The sequence below is a fragment of the Emiliania huxleyi genome, assembly GCF_000372725.1.
Source record: "Emiliania huxleyi CCMP1516 unplaced genomic scaffold EMIHUscaffold_59, whole genome shotgun sequence".
Taxonomy (NCBI): domain Eukaryota; phylum Haptophyta; order Isochrysidales; family Noelaerhabdaceae; genus Emiliania; species Emiliania huxleyi.
In genome coordinates this window covers 155,366-167,878 of record NW_005197576.1, presented here as the reverse complement: position 1 = coordinate 167,878, position 12,513 = coordinate 155,366, and the positions used below count along the sequence as shown (strand labels likewise).

Sequence of the window (12,513 nt, the reverse complement as noted above, 5' to 3'; positions counted from 1 at the left end):
ATGGCGCGGCCGGTGCCTCAGCTGCAGCGCACAGAGACGAAGTACCACGTCTACAACACGTACAAGCTGCCCTGCTCCGCCGCGACGCTGCTCCTGCTCCTCGCGGTCGTGTGCGTGGCCGTCCGAGCCGCCGCCGCAGCCGTCGACACGGCCGCCGACGCCGACGCCGCCACCGCTTCGCTCACCCTCTACACGGCGCTGCTCCTCTCCCCTCCCTGTGCAGTGCTGCGCTACGCGAGTCACCGCCACCACCCGACAGCTGCTCTCTGCCACCGGTGAGGTGTTGCAGCCGCAACGTCATAGGCTCTCGCTTTTGGCAACCGGCGCCACCCCAAGCTGCCGCTGTACACCCTCCTGTGCAACGCGTTGGGCGCCGCCATCACCTGCTCGGTGTACGAGCTGCAGGCGCCGGCCACAGCCTGGCCTCGCCTGCCACATCCTGGCCTCGCCTGCCTGGGCTCGCCTGCCTGAGAGGTGCCTCACCCCGGCTGGCGGTGCGCAGGCGCACTACGGATCGAGAGGCGAGCTGAGCCCGCAGGCGAGTGCGATGCTCGGGGCAGCCTCGCTCGGCGCGGCGGGCTCCCTCTCCACCGTCTCGAGCTTCGTCAACGAGCTGAGGCTGCTCTCGCCATTCAACTCGGCGCGGTACGCGCTCGTGACGCTTCTAGTCGGCCAGGCAGTGGCCGCCGCCGTTCCTGCCGTCTTTGAGATGGTGCTCCCAGACTGAAGAATGGAGGAGGCTAGGCTCCACAAACGTGAGGGTTGTGGACCTCCATTGTTTTTGTGCCAAGCGTGCCCTTCTGGTTCTCTACTTCTCTTGTGCTTGTGGCGTTGTGGAGTGTCCTGTCCGTGTCAGTGTGTCTCTCCGGCGGCGTGCGTGGGTCCGATGGCCGATCTGGATTCTGGTGTATTGGGTAACAGAGTATCTGCCGCTCGGGCGCTGTGACACGCCCCGCGCTGGCTGGGGGCGCGTGCGGGCAGCACCCTATCCATGGGGCTTTGTGCCGACATCCCGCGTCGCGGGTATCCGCCCGTCGACCACAACGACAAGAACACACACACCCTTTGAGTAACTGAGACGACGATTGGATATATAGACACAAACACGTCGTGTTGAGAGATTCAGATAAAGATATTAGAAGTGCAGACGAACGAGACTCGGCACCCCCTCCTTGCGATCGTGACTAGCCGCGCGGCGGAGCAGTGTGGGGCCTCCTCCGAGTCGACAGCTCGGTGAAGCGAGCGACGGATCCGCGCCCAGCTTGCGCCACGAGCTGGGCAAAGCTCGAGTCCGGCCGCTCCATGAGCTCCGCGGGCGAGCCCGATTCGGCGAGGGCGCCGCTGGACATGACGAAGACGCGATCGTAGTCCAGGATGGTGTCGAGCCGGTGCGCGACCGTGAGGATCGTGGCGCCGCAAAAGTGAGATCGAACAACGGCCTGCATCGCCGCATCGGTGTCGAAATCGCAGCTCGCGGTGGCCTCGTCCATTACGAGGATGCGTGCGCTGGACAGCATCGCACGAGCGAGCATGAGCAGCTGCCGGCTGCCTGACGACAAGTTCGAGCCGCCGTCGGAGACGCTGCTGCCAAGCTCGATCCTCGCCCCGAGCGCCCGCTCGAAGTCGACCTTGCGCAGCGCCTCAAGGAGGCGGGCATCGCTCTGCTGCTCGAGCGGGTCGAGGTTCGACCGGAGTGTCCCCGCGAAGAGGACCGCGTCCTGCTGTATCGCAACCATGGAGCGGCGAAGGCAGTCAAGCCCGACTCGGGACACGTCCACCCCGTCGATGCACACGGCGCCGCCAGCCTCAATCTCGACGAGTCGGAAGAGGGCGTTCAAGATGGACGACTTGCCGGCGCCCGTGCGCCCCACCAGCGCCGACTTGAGCCCCGGCTCGATCTCGCACGAGAGGCCTCGGAGGACGAGCGGCATGCCGGGCCGGTAGCGCATCTCGACCGCGCGAAAGGAGATCGCTCCCCGCTGCGGCCATGAGGCTGCGGAGAGCTCTGCGTCTCCTTCCAGCTCGGCCGGCGCCTCCTGCGGCACTTGCGTGTAGGAGAGCGCCCGCTCGACCGACACGAAATGATTCTGCACCTCCGCCCACATCCGGAAGCCCCACTGGAAGAGGGAAGTGATCTGGAGGATGTAGACGAGGGCGAGGCCCGCCAGCGTCGGCGAGGGCGTCATGAGCGGAACCTCGAGCACGACACCCGCGCCGACGCAGACCACGATGCCGGTGGCGACCCAGTCCAGACGCACCGCGAGCCACCTCCCGGCGGCAGTCCACAGGAAGTGGGCGGCGTGGTTTCTCGCGAGCTGGTCGATGAGCTGCGCGCCAAGCCTCTCCTGCAGCCGCATCGCCCGCACCGACGCGAGGCCGGCGTACGTCTCCGCGAAACGCGAGATGACGGGGCCGGACGAGGCCTTGTCGAGCCGCTTGAGCTGTGATGCCGTCACCTGGAAGTAGTTTGTCAGCCACCGGAACAGGAGGCCGACGATCGGCAGGACGACGAGGATGACCGGCACCGCCACGACGCCGAGGGCCAATGCAGTCGCCACGATTATGCAGCACTTGAGCAGCGCGAGCATCGTGGCGGGGAGGAGGTCGTCGATGGCGTCCTGGTCCTTGGAGAAGATGGCGAGGACGAGCCCCTGCGGCGTCGCGTCGAACCATGACTTGGGCGCGCGCAGCACGCGCGAGAGCACTGAGGCGTGGATGCTGGTCGAAGCGCCGATGATCCGATCGACGATCGCGACGCCCTGAGCCAAGCCGAGCACGACAGTGGCGCCGATGAGGGCGCCGTACAGGACGGCGCCACTCGCCTCGCTGCCCTTTCGGATCCACTCGCCCAACGACCAGTCTGCGAGCGCCCTGCACGTCGCGAGGCCGAGCACGAGGCCCAGCACGGGCACGACGCGAGCCGCCCCGCCCATCGCCTCCCAGTAGAAGCGGACCGCTGCACGGCGCGACCCGTGCCCGAGCTCCGCCTTGGACGGCTCGCCGAGCTGGAGCGGGCCCTTGGCCTCGGCTCGCGACGCCTCGGGCCCCGCCACGGAGGCGTCCGGCCTGCCGCTGCTCTCTCCGGCGGCGGCGCCGCTCACGGCGCGCTGCGGCTCCGCCTCGCCGCCGCCCTCGCCGCCGCCCTCGGCTGGCAGCAAGCCGCGCTCGCTCAGGTCCGCCGGGCGGCCGCTCGCAGTGACGGCGCCCTCCTCCATCACGTGCACCACGTCCGCGAGCGCGTTTGCGAGCTGCACCTGGTGCGTGGCAAGGAGGCAGTGTCTAGGAGGTGAGGAGGTGTCTCGGAGGTGTCTAGGAGGTGTCTAGGAGGTGTCTAGGAGGTGTCTAGGAAGTGTCTAGGAGGTGTCTAGAAAGTGTCTAGGAAGCGTCTAGGAAGTGTCTAGGAGGTGTCTAGGAGGTGTCTAGGAGGTGTCTAGGAGGTGTCTATGAAGTGTCTATTAAGTGTCTAGGAAGTGTCTAGGAAGTCTAGGAGGTGTCTAGAAAGTGTCTAGGAAGGGTCTAGGAGGTGTCTGGGAAGCTGCACCTGGTGCGTGGCGAGCAGGACGGCGGCGCCGCTCGAGCGGACGACCCCGCAGAGGCACTCGTCGACGAGCGTCCTCGCGACGTGCGCGTCCACTGCAGAGAGCGGGTCGTCGAGGAGGAGGACGCGCGGCCGGCCGTACACGGCGCGAGCGAGAGAGATGCGCGCCCGCTGCCCGCCCGACACCGTCACGCCGCGCTCGCCGATCAAGCTGTCGGCTCCAATCCGCAGCTGGTCGGGCAGCAGCGCGCAGCAGCGGATCACCTCCTCGTACCACGACTCGTCCAGTGGCCGGCCCATCAAGATGTTGTCGCGGAACGAGGCGTTGACGATCCACGCCGCCTGAGGCACGTACCCGACGCCAGACTCGTCGGCAGAGAGGGACATTCGCCCGCCGGTGCGGCGCATCTCGCCAAGCAGAAGCAGCAGCACCGACGACTTGCCGCACCCGATCGGGCCGCAGAGGAGGTGAAGCTCGCCCTTGCCGACCGAGAGGGTGATGTCGCGGAGCACAAACTCCGGGGCCGCGCGAGTCGGCAGCGCGCCCGCCGGCTCGTGGTGCGAGAGCCACTGCCCGCACGCTCGCTCCGCCACGATGAGGGGAGCGAGGGCGGAGGCGACGGCTTGCCCTTCCCCTCCTCCCTCCCTCCTCGGGCCCGTCCCCTCGCTCGTCTTCGGCTCGCCCGCCGCGCCGTCGCCCGCGAGCCGCAGCTCTGGGAGGCGGAGGAAGCGCTCGACCCTCTGGAAGGAGACGCGCTGCTCGTCGAGCGCCTTGAGGGCGCGCGGGAAGATGTTGAGTTGCTTGACGAGGATGGCGAAGATGGAGAGGACCGCGAAGCCGTCCTCGACCTCGAGCGGCTCGTCGGGCAGCGCGTACCGGTGCGTGAGCAGCGAGCAAAAGGTGGCGACGCCCGGCGCGAAGAAGATTGCTGCCTCGAGCGTGGTCAGCGTGTAGAGAGCGGCTTTGATGTCGGCGTGCTCGACGGCGCGCAGCGCGCGCAGCCGCCTCTCCAGCGCGCCCTCCCACGCGTGGATCTTGAGCGAGGTCGCGCCGAGCAGCACGTCCTGCATCAGCTTGACGCGCGCGTCGGTCGCCCGCGCGACGCGCGCACGCAGCCGGCCGGTGCGCCAGCCGAAGGCGCGCTGCGCGAGGAGGAGGGCGACGAGGAAGGCGATGCCGGGCAGGGCCGCGACCCCGATGCGGACACCGGCGAGGGTGGCGCACATCACGAGGCACAGCGGCGTCCCCCACGTGAAGCAGAAAAACATCGCCGAGAGCTCGAGCCGCGCGAGGTCGATCGCGACCAGGTTCGAGACGGCGGACGACGACCACGAGGCGACCGAGCCGAGCTCGAGCCGCATCATCTTGTGGTAGACGGCCGCAGAGAGCCCAACCTTTGCGCGCATGCCGCACCGCGAGCCAAACCAGAGGACCTGCTGCAGCGACGCCGTGTTGACGAGGCAGAGCGCGCCGATGGCCACGACGATGCCGAGCCGCGTCCCGACGGAGCCGGTGCCGGTGCGGAGCTCGCGAACCAGAGTCGCGATGAGGAAGGGCTGGGCGCCGTCAGTTGCGAGGCCGACCAGCATCCAAAGGCTGATGGAGAGCTGGAAGCGCGGCCAGAGCAGCGACAGCGTGGCTCGCTGGGTCGCTCGGCCCGAGCCGTCGAGCTGCCGCTTTGACAGCGCCGCTCGGAAGCGCTCCAGCAGGACCAAGGCGTCGTCCTCTGCGGGCAGGCGGGGCAGCCCGTCGAGGGTGAGCGTGCCGCGCTTCGAGCGCATCAGAGGCGTGAGGTAGACGTGATAGAACTCGGCGGCGAAGCCGATGCGAAGCCGAGGCGGCTGCTCTGCCGGTGGCTGCTCGACGTGCTCCATTGGTTCTCGTAGACAGCAAGGCGCCAGAGATTGCTGCGCAGATTGCTGCAGCTACTAGGAGCGGGAGTTCGAACGACCAGGTCTTGCAAATACCGCGAGGCTGCTGAAAGCGAGCGAGGCTGCTGAAGCGAGTCCACTGGAACTAGGAGCTCCGGGCCGCGGCGCCGCGGCTGGTCTCGACTGGTCGGAGGTTCGTCGAATTTCTTTGTCCTGTTGAATTTCTTTCTTCCGCATGGCTTCCTCTTTTCTTCAGAACGCGCCAGTCCCGTGCCGCGCCGGAAAAAATTCTTTTTGACCGCGCAAGATAAAAGGGTGGCTAAGGGCTCTGCCCGCAAGGCGCCCGCGTCGCAGACGCGGTACCATTGACAAATCTGCGATATACCCCCACACGAGCAAATAGCCAAAATCCGAATACCGTGCAGGAACTGCGTGATGTGGGATGCAAGCCTTCAGCTGGTGCCAAGACATCCGTAAAGTTGAAAGCAGAACGTCCGCCAAATCCGTGCTTTCGCGCTACCTGAGGGGAAAGCCGCTGATCGAGCCCAGCGTGCCCGCGGCCGCCTCCCGCGCAGCACCGCCGCTGCGGAATCGGATCGATCCCATGGAGGAGGAGGGCGCAGTCGGCCAGCGCAGCAGGCGGAGTCCCTCCCCGCGCCGGAGCCCCCCTGCAGTCGAGGGAGTCCTCGTTGGCGATGAAGGTGGCGACATCGAATCGCGGCCGACACACGTCACGGGAGGAATGGGCGATGAGCGGGAACGATGCGCGCTACGACGCCGACTCCGCCGTGCTCGTGGCCGCAGAAAGCCGCGCTCCAGGAGCACGCCAAGATGCAATGGCACGCTTGCTTCGATTCAGCTCTCTCGGCAGCAGAAGTGGGGCTGGAGCGGGTGGGGGTGGATGCCGAGGGGGAGCGTCTCCAGCTGCGCCCTGTGGCAGCTGCGCCCTGTGGCAGCTAGTCGAGGGACTTGGTAGTTGTGACCCCCCTGAGTGAGCGGACAGGAGAGAGAGAGCGTTTTGTGGTGTTTGTTGGTGTACGCAATAACGGGACAGGGTGGTTGTTCTCTCTATCTCCTCTTCTAGCTCTTAGCAACCATGAGCTGCGCCCGGTGTCCGACCCCTTTTGCGCAGCAACACCTTAAACTTTTAGGCCCTCCAAATTCGGGTCGGAGCGTAGCGGAGTGGGCCCCGAGTTTGAAAAGGGCGACGGACGCTTGCGTCCTAGCCTCCAACAACGCCTCCCCGGCGCAGAGGGGCCCCCGGAGGGATGCACAACCGCTCCACGCCACGCCGCTTGCGGCGGTCCTCTTCCCAGCTCCGCTGAGGGCCCGTGGTTATTTCTTGATTCCAAACTTTTCGCGTCCGTCCGCACTCACTCCTCTCGCCGCGATGGTGTTCGACAACCTCGGGGGCAGGATCGCCTCACACCTGGCCAGGCACTGGAGCCGCTACCTCATGTACGGGGCGACCACGGCCGTCGGCGTGGCTGCGGCGGCGCTCCTCCACCGGGTGCCTCCGACGAGAGGCCGGAAGGTGGTTGGCCACCTCGGCTTCATCGCCGTTGCCGTCGCAATCTGCATGCTCGCGCCACACGACTACCAAGACGTCATCTTCAGCCCGACTGGCGCAGCCGTCGCCGGCGTCTTCTTCCCTGTTCTCGAGTCAATGCGCGCAGTCTGCTCGGTCACAGAAGAGGATGACCGGAGATGGCTGCAGTACTGGCTGGCTCAGGCGAGCTTCATGGTGGCCACGAGCAACCTCGAGTGGCTCGTGCTGAACCTCTTCAAATCGGAGGCGGTGCGCGACGTCTGGTTCCACATGCAGGTCCTCTTTCTCCTGTGGCTGCAGCTGCCGTGGACCGACGGCTCGACGTTGCTCTACGACACCATCACGAAGCCGTTCATCCTGCCCCGCATCAAGGGGATCGCCGGACGGGTCTCAGACAGCTCGCTGATCAACACCGCGTGGGCGTGGGTCATCAACGGCTCGCACCTCTACGGGCTGTACTTTGTCTTTGTCCTCATGCCCGGAGTGGTCGAGAAGTTCATCGTCGACATGGTGGGCACGGCATACCCGCTGCTTGCCAGCACGGTGGCGGTCACGACCGAGGACGACCCCGAGGACGACACGCAGTGGCTCGTGTACTGGTGCGTCTTCTCTCTCTTTCACGTCTTCGCCTCCATCGTTGACGACGCACTCGACTGGATCCCCGGTGCGGCTCGATCGGCTAGTGCCAGTGAACGGCGTCTCTTCACGACTGTCGGTGTGAACAGGCTTCCATTCGGTGACGCTGATCGTGACGGCCCGTCGCATCTCGGTGGCCGCACTCGAACGTGCCCACCCGAACCATGACGGCCGCTCTTTCTTGAAGTGTAGGTCTGGCTGATGCTGCCCTTCACCAAGGGCGCGGACCGCGTCTTTCGGCAGATCCTGGTGCCTCTCTTCAACATGCGCGCCGACCTGATCAAGAAGGACGCCGCGCTCCTCGTGAAAGACCTCTCGACGAAGCTCCCCGAGGCAAAGCGCGCATCCGTCTCGAGCGAGATCGCCGCGATGTTTGGCGCCGCGCAACCTCAATCTGCGAGAAGCAAAAGCCCCGCAACGACAAAGCCGGGCAAGTCCGAGTGAAGTCGGAGTGAGAGCTGGCGAACTCAGCGCGCGCAACACGATGGGTGGTTTGCGAGCGATCAGGAAACGCATGCGTTGGCCACCATGACGATTGCAGAGCGCGAAACGTGTAGTTTGACTCGGTGTGAGCGCGCGCTGCGCCCGCGTGCCGCGCCGCCGGCGCGGGCCGCGGGCGCACGCTTTCGACGGTCGCTCTTAGAGCGACGTCGCTCTTAGAGCGACCGTCGATCTCGCCGAGAGGTTCTTTTATTGTTTACGGCGCTTTCGAGGAACGAAAAAGTCGACGCGTGTGTCGATGCGTGTGCTCTGGCAGGGGAGGCTGCACTTGCACTTCCCACACACTTGCGCGGCGTGTGTGTGAGGGTGTGCGGCAGGAGCGGAGGCTACGTGTGTCATGTACGTGTATGTTGATGAGCGGTGTTGAGAGAAGCGTTTGCTCATGTGGGTCGCCGCCGTCCCGTCAGAGCTAGACCAGCGAGGCAGCAGAACACGAGCGCAGTCGTGGTGAGCAGGAACGGCTCAGAGCGGAAGACAGGGAAACGGGCAAAGACGGCGATGAAGAGGGGGTGCACAAAGTAAAGGAGGAGCGTCCCAACGCCGACCGAGGCGGGGAGGGGCAGATCGGCGCCCGCCGCGGCAAAAGTGCGGCCGATGCGGTCGAGCGCGAGCGGGACCACGAAGGATCCTCCGAGCCAGAGGAGCCGGTCGGCAGTCTTTGGGAACCACGGGTAGGTGATCATCCCGGCGAGCGTGAAGCTGGTCGACGGGCAGAGCAGGATCAGGCCGAAGAGCACGAGCGGCCACGCGCGGCTCGCCACCGGCGCGGCGGACGCGCGCGTGAGCGTGACGACGAACCCGAGCGTCATGAGCTGCCGAAAGGCGTGGTAGTACAGCACCAGGTTGGTGTCGAATGTAGTGATCTGGAAGCGGGGCACGCCAAACTGGAGCACCGCAGCAGCGGCAGCTCCGTACTGCCAGAGACGCACCGCGGGGCCGGCGCCGGCTGCCGCGGCGCGCGCACTCCCGCAGACGCAGCCGAGGAAGGCGGCCTAGGGCCAGGGACCAGGGCCCAGGGTCAGTGTCGGGCTGCTCTCTCGCAGCTCGCAGCCGCGGGAAGGGGCTGCCTCCGCCGCGACGAGCAGCAGCACGTCTTGCAGGTGGAGGGCGGGCGGCGCGAGGCCGGCGAGCACGTACAGCGCCGACGCGGCGAGCCAGCGCAGGAGGAGCCGCGGCAGCGACGGCTCGCCGCCGGTGGAGAGGGATAGCAGCTCGCGGTAGAGCGGCGCGTCCTCGGCGAGGAAGAGGAGGAGGAAGAGGGTGTACCAGAACTGGTACAGGATGGGGAAGAGGCTGCCCGCGTTTGGCGCGATGAGGAAGTCCATGAGCGGCCCTTTGCAGTGCAGCTTCTCCGCCATCTCGAGAGAGCACCTCTCGTCGCGAGGCCCGGCGAGGAAGATGAGACCGTTCAGCGCGAGGCCGGCGAGGGTGAGGACGCCAACCTTGAGGAAGGTGGGGCCGATGCCGCGACCCGACGAGGCGGCGCTGTACGGCCCGAGGGCCAGCGCAGCGCCGGAGACGAAGAAGAGCAGCGGGATGCAGACGAGGCGGCCGAGCTGAACCCAGCGGAGGTAGTAGGCAGCGGAGGTAGTAGGCTCGCTAGTGTAGACCACATCGTCGGCAGCGTGCTGCGGCGGGAAGTGGAGCGTCTGCCAGACGTGGCAAAACACGGCAAAGAAGATCATGCAGGAGCGGAGCCAGTCGAGGTGGTGCAGCCGCGGAGAGCGGCGCGGCGCCTCGTCCTCGGCTTTGTCCTCGAGCTCGACCGAGACCAACGAATTGATGCGACCGCTCCTCGTAAACTCGTCGTCGACGCTGTGGGCGCTGAGCTCCGTCGAGGTCCGCATCGCAGCTGCAGCCGGCTGCCCAGAGCAGCTGCAGAGGATATCGGTGTCGAAACACCGCTCTGACAGCGCTCACAGCTGCCAGAAAAAAGAATTGCGCGAAGGATGTTTTCTTTGTTTCTTTCTTTCTTTACTGTCACTGTACTCACGTGCGATTTTCGGACCCGAAGTTGTGCTTCTGTGTGAGGAGGCTCACAACCGGTATAAGTCGATATAAGGGCTTACGGGGCCGCCGCCCCGATCTTATGGATTCCTCTCTTGCGACGCCGGTGATAGCATGGGTCTAAGAATCCGCACTGCCGGCGGCGATTGGCGGGGGAGGCCGCAAGCCGCGTCACCTGCCGGCGAGCTTCTCCTCCAGCCACTCGGTCGTGAGGTCCTCGGGGTCCGAGAGTGAGAACTGCTTCGCCACGCGAAACTTCTCGACGAGGGCAGGGACCAGTCGCGTGTACATCATCTTGAGCGACGCTGGCACGTTCGGCGGCATAAAGACAACGAAAGCGATCGGGTACGAGACCCGCCCATCCGTGTGGCTCTGCTTGTGAATGAATAGCAGGTAGCGCGGCTCGATCGCATCCTCGATCTTCTCTGCGAGATCCTCGATCGAGGAGAGGCCCTTGCAGCTCTCTTCGATCTGGAGCTCGTCCGAAGAGTGGACGATGCGGATGACCATCGCGTCGCCCGACGAGCCTCGAAGCTGGAAAGACTTGATCGCGGCGGACATGCCATCCGCCATCTTGTACCCGAGTACCTCGTCCGCCATGTACATGTGCGACTCTGTTCTGGTCGGCGACCGCAGCGTGCCGGCACCACACGTGTGTGCTGCCCTTGGGGAGCGCTCGGCTGCGCGTCGGCGAGGGAGCGGGTGCGCCGACGACGCCGACTGCAAAATGCGGAAGGCCTCTGGAAAGGAAGAAAACGCGCGTTGCAGGCGGACTGGTTGTAGGTATGTTGTTGGCAAAGGAAGACACAGAGCTCACACAACTGGTGCTCTCCCACGCTGCGCTAGGCTCAGAGCGAGTTTGCGCGCCACGCCAGGCGCTAGCAGTTGTACAACGAACGGTCGTCGGCGTTTTGGCGAGTTGGAGTTCGCGCCGCCCGGGGAGTTTGGTTCGACCCCCCCAAACAACCAACCCCAAAACAAAACACACGGCTGCTGACAAAAAAAACAACCGCCACCTTTCATTGCCAACTCGTCGTCGAAGCTCGTCGTCGCACCTCCTCGGGGCCCATGCTTACTCGCATCTCGGCTCGCCTCTCGACCGCCCCGCTCCGGCGGGCCGGCCACACGATGGCCGGCGACAAGTACATGCGGACGCCAGAGTCGTTCCAGGCAGTGCTGGACCGCTTCAAGAAGGACCGCGCCTGCGCTGTGCTTCGGACGCCGACTGCGGAGAAGTGTGCTCCGGCGATGGACGCCGCGATCGACGGTGGCTTCCAGATCGTCGAGTTTACGCTGACCACGCCTGGCTGCCTCGACCGTGTCGCGGAGTACCGCGCAAAGTACGATGGGCTCAAGACGGGCAACGTGATGGTCGGCTGCGGCACGATCATGGATGTGCGCGCCTTGCTCTCGGGTGTGAGCTCACGGTGGGGCGGGCGGCTGACACACCGGACGCCCGTCCGCACAGATCGAGGACTGCAAGCTGGCCCTCGACGCCGGCGCCGAGTTCATCGTCGCGCCCGTGCTCGTCCCCGAGGTCGTGACGTGGTGCCGCACGCACAACGTCGTCATCATCCCGGGGACGCAGACGCCGTCCGAGGCGTACGCGGCGTACAAGGCGGGCGCGCCGGTGCAGAAGATCTTCCCCGGCGTCGCTGGCGGCGCCGCCTGGGTCAAGGCAGTCAAGGGTGCCCTGCCGATGCTGCAGCTCAACCCGACCTCTGGAGTCGACCTCGACAACGCGGGCGACTTTGTGCAGCTCGGATGCTCGGCACGCCGTCCACCCGCCCGCGCCACAGCCCTCCCCCTCCCGGAGCACCGCAGGGCCCGGCGCGAGAGGCAGCCAACCCTCTCCCTCTCCCTCTCTCTCTCCGCTCCGCAGATTGGCCTCGTCGCGCCGCTCTTCCCGCCTGACGTCATCGCCGGCAACAAGTGCTCGCCGCCCCCCTAGAAGAGCCTCACTCCCGCCTGCACTCCTCCTCCTCTGCACCCCGTCGCCCGCCGCCTCCCGTCTGCAGCTGTTTTTGTACTGCAGGTGGGACGTCGTGCACGCCAACGCGACCAAGGTGATCGGCAACGTCAAGGCGGCGCTGGCGTGAGCTCGAGTCGGACGCATGGACGTGGGAAGGGTTGACTTTGGGACTCTGTGGTGGGGTAGCTTTAGCGGGCACATGCTTGGCCGGCTGGGCGGCGAAACGCGTCCAACCTCCCGAACCGCCCACGACGCATGGACCATGGTGTATGTGCATGGTGTGGTGTGCGTTACAAGATGTTCTTTCTTTTCCCGCTGTGCCCGTGGTGCGTGGTGCTAGTCCGTTCGTCTGCTGTAGAGCCGCGGTTTCCACAAAATTCTTTTTCCCCGGTACACCGCGTCCGGCGTTGCGCCGCTCAGGCATCATGTCCATGCCAC

The 12,513-nt window shown here is 65.8% G+C and overlaps 4 protein-coding genes across 4 annotated transcripts; 2 read left to right on the top strand and 2 right to left on the bottom strand.

Moving 5' to 3' along the window:
- Positions 1-1,184: 1,184 nt before the first annotated feature.
- Positions 1,185-4,048, bottom strand: EMIHUDRAFT_67186 (hypothetical protein; the record flags this gene model as incomplete). Its single annotated transcript, XM_005764464.1, has 2 exons — positions 1,185-3,254; positions 3,542-4,048. Coding segments are annotated over 2 exons (2,577 nt in total), but the record flags the coding sequence as incomplete, so codon positions are not given.
- Positions 4,049-6,800: 2,752 nt separating this feature from the next.
- On the top strand, positions 6,801-8,039 carry EMIHUDRAFT_213856 (hypothetical protein; the record flags this gene model as incomplete). Its single annotated transcript, XM_005764463.1, has 3 exons — positions 6,801-7,623; positions 7,685-7,707; positions 7,788-8,039. 3 exons carry the CDS (start codon positions 6,801-6,803, stop codon positions 8,037-8,039), a joined length of 1,098 nt encoding a protein of 365 aa, XP_005764520.1.
- Positions 8,040-10,274: 2,235 nt separating this feature from the next.
- EMIHUDRAFT_104370 (hypothetical protein) lies at positions 10,275-10,709 on the bottom strand (the record flags this gene model as incomplete). Its single annotated transcript, XM_005764462.1, has 1 exon — positions 10,275-10,709. One exon carries the CDS (start codon positions 10,707-10,709, stop codon positions 10,275-10,277), a length of 435 nt encoding a protein of 144 aa, XP_005764519.1.
- Positions 10,710-11,178: 469 nt separating this feature from the next.
- Positions 11,179-12,405, top strand: EMIHUDRAFT_437418 (hypothetical protein). Its single transcript, XM_005764461.1, has 4 exons — positions 11,179-11,498; positions 11,572-11,874; positions 11,986-12,035; positions 12,139-12,405. The coding sequence occupies exons 1-4, from the start codon at positions 11,232-11,234 to the stop codon at positions 12,200-12,202; spliced, it is 684 nt and encodes a 227-aa protein (XP_005764518.1). The 5' UTR covers positions 11,179-11,231; the 3' UTR covers positions 12,203-12,405.
- Positions 12,406-12,513: the final 108 nt, after the last annotated feature.

What these genes read in the sequence shown, in the direction of transcription:
- EMIHUDRAFT_437418 (XM_005764461.1), top strand. Translation starts at nt 11,232, where the DNA reads ATGGCCGGCGACAAGTACATGCGGACGCCAGAGTCGTTCCAGGCAGTG. An exon ending in TTGTGCAGCTCGGATGCTCG is followed by an intron (nt 11,875 to 11,985) that starts GCACGCCGTCCA and finishes TCCGCTCCGCAG; the next exon opens with ATTGGCCTCGTCGCGCCGCT. An exon ending in GACGTCATCGCCGGCAACAA is followed by an intron (nt 12,036 to 12,138) that starts GTGCTCGCCGCC and finishes TTTGTACTGCAG; the next exon opens with GTGGGACGTCGTGCACGCCA.